The sequence below is a fragment of the Aquarana catesbeiana genome, linkage group LG13 (assembly GCF_042186555.1).
Source record: "Aquarana catesbeiana isolate 2022-GZ linkage group LG13, ASM4218655v1, whole genome shotgun sequence".
NCBI lineage: Eukaryota > Metazoa > Chordata > Amphibia > Anura > Ranidae > Aquarana > Aquarana catesbeiana.
This window is the reverse complement of record NC_133336.1, coordinates 61103230-61110520: the sequence shown is the minus strand read 5'-3', so window position 1 is coordinate 61110520 and position 7291 is coordinate 61103230. Positions and strand designations below refer to the sequence as shown.

General features: G+C 41.5%; 1 protein-coding gene across 1 annotated transcript; it reads right to left on the bottom strand.

Moving 5' to 3' along the window:
* Positions 1-4689: 4689 nt before the first annotated feature.
* GPHB5 (glycoprotein hormone subunit beta 5) lies at positions 4690-6867 on the bottom strand. Its single transcript, XM_073610081.1, has 2 exons — positions 6655-6867; positions 4690-4978 (listed from the first exon to the last, which is right to left on the bottom strand). The coding sequence occupies exons 1-2, from the start codon at positions 6850-6852 to the stop codon at positions 4790-4792; spliced, it is 387 nt and encodes a 128-aa protein (XP_073466182.1). The 5' UTR covers positions 6853-6867; the 3' UTR covers positions 4690-4789.
* Positions 6868-7291: the final 424 nt, after the last annotated feature.

Below are 7291 nucleotides of genomic sequence, written 5' to 3'. Positions count from 1 at the left end.
CAGGCTTGTTTTTATCATTATGTTGCCTTTAGTTTCCTGACTAGAGACCATGATTTTACCTAGGATCCAAACGGGCTGCAAAAGGTAAAGATGTGTATCTGTTCAGTTTGCAGCCAAGTGAGATTCAGGCCTTTGAGTTTCTTATTACATTTCACATAATTTCAGGTACAGCAAATGGAGTCTGAAAAACAAGTTCCTTAAGAAATCCCTGGGGTGCACAAACAAGGTCCATAAAGACATGGATGAGAGAGTTTGGGGTGGAGGAACTTGACTGGCCTGCACAGAGTCCTGACTTTAACCTGAAAGAACACCTTTGGGATGAATTAGAGCAGACACTGTGAGCCAAGCCTTCCTGTCCACATCAGTGCCTGACCTCACAAATGCGTTTCTGGAAGAATGGTCAGACAGTCCCATAGACACACTCCTAAACCTTGTGGACAGCCTTCCCAGAAGAGTTGAAGCTGTTATAGCTGCAAAGGGTGGGCCAACTCAATATTGAACCCTACGGTCTAAGATGGAATGTCATTAAAGTTCATGTGCGTGTAAAGGCAGGCGTCCCAATACTTTTGGTAATATAGTGTAGGCCCAAATGGGCCCTAAGCTCTGCAAGCCCAGTGAAGGGACTGTTTGCATTAAAGTAGAAGTAAAGGCAATGAGAGGATCGACAAGGGATGAAGGGATGACGAGGGATGAATTCAATGAGCTGTGGCAGCATGTTTATCAGCAGTGGGGAAGGCTTTAAACTTTATTTATTTATTTATTTATTTTAGCCTTTACTTCCTTTTTTTTCTTATTATTTAATGCAAGAATGCAATGGACAGTAAGTGTGGCCACTGTTTCATCACATATGGCGACCCATCACATTTGGCTACACGCTGGACTGCGCATGCGCGATGCCGCCATATGCGTTCCAACACTGACGATCTGCGCTTGCGCTGAATTTTGTGGTCACACCCCTGAGTCCAGGTTCAAACCCCACCATCCAAGTGGACATAGAGTTAGATTATAATTATGCCAAGTGTGCCCGAAGCGTGGCGAGTGAAGCAGGCCCATGAGGGTCCCTTTGACAAAGTGGTGTCTTACAACAGTGAGGGAACGCATATGGCGGCGTCGCGCATGCACACTCCAGCGGGTAGCAAAATGTGATGGGTAGCTGAATGTGACGAAACACCACAACATTTGGCCAATAAAACAAGATAATAATAAGATTGTACATTTTGTCAGTACAGCTTGGTGATGAGCTAACAGCGCTGGCCCCAGGGGTGAATGGTAAGAAACACTTAGATGGATGGTGGTCCGTCTAGTAGTTAAGAGGTAGCAAAAAATGGGAGAGCCCTCCGTCAATAGATTACAAAACATATTGGGTTAAGTGGAGGGTAAGACATCAATGGAGGGATCATTAGTTGCTTCCACTGGGTGTATTGGAAACACTGTACTATAGATTGTTGAGTACCTAAGGCAAAGTTTGAATAAAGCACCTCTAAACCTCAAAGTAATTTTGAACCTGTGAGTCCTTACTTAAGGAGGCCTCCACTCATTCCACGTGGAAAACAAAGATCATTTAGCTGTGAACAGAGAAGTGGTGTGGGGTTCCAGGAAAATCCACTGATAAGGAATAGCTTGGTGCCACAAGGGACATAACAAAAATAAGTTGTTTACAGCCTCTTGATATTTTGATACCTGGTATATTGATTAGACCAAAAAGGGCTCACTTAGGGATTAAAGGTAGGTAGTTTAGCAAGTGTGTGGTGGCATAGAGAGCTACTGAGTGCCAGAAACTTAGATTTTGGGACATGTCCAAAAAGCATGATACAAGTCTGCATCTAAATGGCCTCATTTAGGGTAATAAGAGGAGGAGCTTATGCCCATAAGGTAGGAGAGATGTGGAGATATTCAAGAATGGTGGAAAAGACAAAAGAATCATTCCGTGATACATTGTGGCTTTGATTGTGCCCCAAGGTAGACATATTGATTTCAGAGGAGTTTCAACCTGAAAGTGGGGGAAATTCCTGGTCCCTTTATTTAGGCCAGTCAATGGAGAAGTGTAATCCAGTGGCCGCCAGAAGAATTTATATAGAGTGGAAATTACTTTCCTACTCGGGTTCTGGAGAATATATGAATCCATTCCCTTACGTATTTACTTAGACTACATTTGTTGTAGGGTACGTAGGCCTATGGTTGCTATCTTGCTGCCCCAGATGAACTCTTTGAACATCTTATAGATATACTTGAGGTCAAAGTGTTTAAGGAAGAGAGTGGATAACCTGTATGGTGTAAAAAAAGCTTAGGAAAAGCTACCATTTTTACCAAGCTTATTCTGCCCATATATGAGATATTAAAATGTTTCCATGTAGTGAGAGATGCTTTTATTGAGCATAACACCAGGGGAATGTTAACCTTATATAGACTGTGTGGGTATTTGGGTGTGAATACGCCAAGCTAAGAAATTTTTCCTTGCACCAAATAAAGTGTTAAAGGTTGCTCCAAGGAGGCTTATGATGATTGGATAAATAGGGTGCTTTTGATTTATCAAAATTAATGGATGAACCTGAAATTAGACCAAATTAATTTAATAAGGAACATTATACAGAAGATTCTGTATGAGAAACAAATAGGAGCAAATCATCTGCGAAAGCAATGATTTTATTGGTTTTATGGCCTATGGTTATACTCTGGAAAATGGGTTGAGATTCTAGGAGGCAGAGAAGGGGATCCAAAGCAAGGTTAAACATAATGGGAGAAAGAGTGTCCTTGTCTGGTACCTCTGGACATTGATATTGGGGATGAAAGTTGGGTATTAACAATGGGGGTTTTGATCTTCCATTTTAAAGCAAAACCCCCTCCACTCTAAAGGTTCATGCACATTGCAACCCAAAAAATGCTGCTTTTACAGGCATTTGAGCTTTTATTTCTGCTTGAAGAAGCTTGTGCTTTTTTGTGCTCTTTTGCATGTTTTTATTGAGCTTTTTTAAACATAAATGTTTTTGTTCCACAAACCCCCTCAGCTAATTTTTCTTTTATTCTTGTGTGTGTTTTCAAGCTTCTTTGAGCTTTTTCATGTTTTTTTGCACGTTTTTGGACACTCAGGTGTCTTTTTTGCTCGAAAGCTCCTCTCAAAAATGCAAGTTTGGTGGGGTATTTTTTCTACCTGTGAGAACATATGACTGAAAACTTCTGAAAATGCCAAACTGGCTGCACTTCGGGCTCATGCACACTGCATTTCAACGAAGCTCAAAGAAGCTGCTCCTACAGGCTTTTGAACTTTTTTTAGCTCTCATTTTTTCTGCCTGGAAACTCCCCTCCATATTAGCCAATGTGTCCATGCACACTATCGCTTTTTCAGGTGTTTACAGGCATATGCTCTTACAGGCAGGAAACCCCCCCCCACCAAACTGAAGTTTTTGAAAGGAGCTTGCGAGCAGAAAAAACGCCTAAGTGCCGAAAAAGCATGAAAAAGCACAAAAAAGCTCAAAGAAGCTTGTATCGAAAGAATATGAAAAATGAGCTGAGGGGAGGGTTTGTGAAAAAAAAAAACTCTTATGCTCAAAAAAGCTCAAAGAAGCTCAATAAAAATGTGCAAAAGGGCACAAAAAAACACAAGCTTATTTAAGCTTTTAGGCAGAGAAATAAAAGCTCAAATGCCTGTAAAAGCAGCTTTTATTTGAGCTGCAATGTGCATGAGCCCTAAAGCAGGCCAAACCCTACTATAATTTTTGTTCGACATTTTTTTTTTTACAAACATTGGTTTCATTGTCTAACCGTTAGTGAGATCAAATCAATATTCACTTTGGACCGCAGTGATGAAAAGATTCAAAGGAGCAGGATGGAAAATTTTTTAAAGTGTTTGAAAAGTCTAGTTTAGAAAAACAAAAACAGATGTGTTACCTCCTATGTGTGGTTGGTTTTGCACAGAGCAGCCTGGATCTTCCTCTTTTTGGGTCCCTTTTCTGTGCTCCTGGCCCCTCCTTTCTGTCGAGTACCCCCACAGCAAGAAGCTTGCTATGGGGGCACCCGAGCCAAGCTGCAGCTGTGTGTGTCCATTCAGACACGGAGCTGCCATTTGGCCCCGCCCTCTCTCTCTCCCGATTGGCTAACTGACTTTGATTGACAGTCGAGGGAGCCAATGGCGCTGCTGCTGTGTCTCAGTCAATCAGGAGGGAGAGTCAGGGAGGGACTCGTAGACATTGCTGACAGAGAGGGGGCTCAGGTAAGTTTTAGGGGGTGCTGGGGCTGCTGCACACAGAAGGCTTTTTATCCTAATGCATAGAATGCATTAAGATAAAAAAAAACCTTTTGCCTTTACAACTCCTTTAAGTGTATGCATTTTTCCTTTGGGAAAGTCAAATGTTAGAAAAGCAAAAGAACTTTGGAACAACATTCGTCAAGTCATCAAATGTACTGAAAATTTTTGTACAATTGTTTCTACAAATATTCAGTGTATGGCTAGCTTAACAAGGGGCCTGATTTCCAAAGCTGTTATATGTGATATTGATAAAGTGACGTATCGACTGATGTTGGCACATGTGAAATTAAAGGCAAAGTTTCAACAAATGTATTAGTGCATGGAATTTTTTCCTTGTGATATAAATGCCTGATTCACAAAATATTCTTAGAAGGAAAAATCTAATATCGCTGTGAGTTAAGCTAAGGATTGCTTGGTCCAGAAAAAGAAAAAACACTTTATCAATGTTATTGGCGTAGTATATTGATTTATTTATTTATTTTATTTGGCCCAAATAAGGCAATTATATACCGTAGGTAAAAACAGAGCAAGCTAGCTAGAATTTTTTTAAAGCGCCTCACACTCTGTAGTTGCAGTAGAGCAAACCCCACAGTCACATCTGATGGCCACAGGATAAGTGAAGAATGGGTCCACGCTGGGCAGGCAGTTAGGTAATTTCACAGTAACCAGCTTAGTTTCGTTGTAGGTGCAGACTTTGTGATAAGCATCTATGTAGGGTGGGTCTAGGATGGGTTTCTATGACAGAAAAAAAATCAAGTTACTTTCTTTTCTTTTAGCATTAAAAAAAAAAACCTGTCTTCCAGATTTAAGATACCTACAACAAACATATATGCATACCAGCCTGGGCAGGTGCTTAAGGGCCTGCAAATACAGTGAACAATAGAAGGAATAGTTCAATAACTATAGTAATTTATTATGCTAGAAATGATCCCTTGGGGGGAAGCCTATACATGGGACACAGGTCTGAAATGTAATTTCTCAGTGGATTAGCTGTGTGCATAGCCCAACTGCCATCATAGGGTCAATGCATAGAAATTCACCAACCATTATTGGAGGTACATGGTCATCTCAGCTTTAGCTAGCATTTGAAGCAGCCAAGGAAGAAATCACTTCTTTTTTTATATTTAATTGTACAAAAAAATGCTAAAATAAAATGTTTTTAGGTTAGGTTCACATGGGCACCTGTAGTCATAATGTGTTACATGCCAGCCACGTGTGCACAGGAGATTGGCATGTAGTCAGTTTTTGTTAAACTTTGTTTTTGGTAGGGCTTGCTACACTCCCCCCATGCATAGCAACACTGTATGGCAAAAAGTATGTTGGTACCCCTCCAAAGTACAGGGAGTTTCCAGTGAAGGGTACTGTTAATGCCACAGCACATACAAAGCCATTTTAGACAATTGTATACTTCCAATTTCAGGGTAACTACCGTATTTATCGGCTTATAACACACACTTTTTCCCCCTTAAAATCAGGGGGAAACCGTGTGCGATCCCCGCTGACTGTGAGGGGGAGAGGAGCGAGCGCCGCCGAAATACACATAGCCGAGTGTACTGTGTACTCGGCTAGACTCGGCTCCTCTCGGCTCCCCTCGCAGTCCCGCCATTGGACCTGTGTTATGTCCATCATAGGAGCTGGGCCAAGAGGTGGGACTATGAGAGGAGCAGAGAGGAGCCAAGCCTCGCCGAGTATACAGTACACTCGACTATGTGTATTTTGGCGGCGCTAATTTTAAAACGAGCAGGGCTGCAAAGACACTGGACAAGGTTGCAATCAGACTGGGCAAGGCAGGGCAAGGCTGCAATGACACTGGGCAAGGCTGCAATGACACTGGGCAAGGCTGCAATCAGACTGGGCAAGGCTGCAATCAGACTGGGCAAGGCTGCAATCAGACTGAGCAAGGCTGCAGATGGACACTGATCATTCTGCAATGATGGACAAGGCTGCAGATGGACACTGATAAGGCTACATTGATGGGCATTTAAATGTAAGTTTTTTTCCTTAAACTTCCTTCCTAAAAGTTTTTTTCCTTAAAATTCCCTCCTAAACTTGGGGTGCGTGTTATACTCTGGCATGTGTTATACGCCAATAAATACGGTATTTGGGGAAGGCCCTTTTCTATTATAGCATGACTGTGCCCTTGTGCACAAAAGCAGCTCTATAAAAACATTGAGGCTGTTATAGCTGCATACTGTAGATGGGCCAACTCCATATAGGGGGTTACCCAACAAGGTGTCATGGTCAAGTGTCCAGACAGACAGACAGACAGACAGACAGACAGACAGACAGATAGATAGATAGATAGATAGATAGATAGATAGATAGATAGATAGATAGATAGATAGATAGATAGATAGATAGATATGAAATCAGTGAAAGACTGTTTACTAAAAACCTTTGAAGGTGCTTACCTCCCAAGTTTCACAGCGTCCCCAACAGGCATCTGTTGTAACACGTAAACCCTTACAGCCAGGTTTCTTTGCCAAGAAGGTGAATTCCCTAACGGCACAGCCAATGAATGTTCTCAAGCTGAAGTTGGAGATGGCCAAGGTGCTCAGGCAGCTGTTTAAGACCAGAAGGGAAACCAGGACAACACTTTTTTTATCCATTGTTCACAAAGGCCACTCGTTACCTACATAAAGTAATTGTAAATCAATAAGAAGAGTGAAAATACAATAACCATGTATGTCCAAATAAGCCCAAATCTTTAAATTATTTTCTTTACCCGTGCTTTAAGCAAAGTCATGATAGAACTTTCACAGTGGACAATTTGTATGGTAGACATGCTTTTCCCCCTCACAGAAAAGGTTGTGAGTAGTAGAAGCCAAGCAAATTAACCCATTATAGCATAATGCATGTTTATAACACAGCTACAGTACTAGTCATGACAAAAGCTGTTAGGCAAAGCGAAATTAAAAATAGCGAAAACATGCATAATACAAACCAAATTGCAAAAAGTAACAACAAAGGTGCCAGCTTGAGCAAAGGTCATTCTACAGCTTCTCAGAAAAACAAAGTCTGATTTCTAGTGGTGTACCTCATCACCAA

Excerpts from the sequence above, each read along its gene's own strand:
- GPHB5 (XM_073610081.1), bottom strand. The coding sequence starts at position 6,852 with ATGGATAAAAAAAGTGTTGTCCTGGTTTCCCTTCTGGTCTTAAACAGC. Across the intron at positions 4,979-6,654 it reads GACGCTGTGAAACTTGGGAG|AAACCCATCCTAGACCCACC; the intron begins GTAAGCACCTTC and ends TTTCTGTCATAG.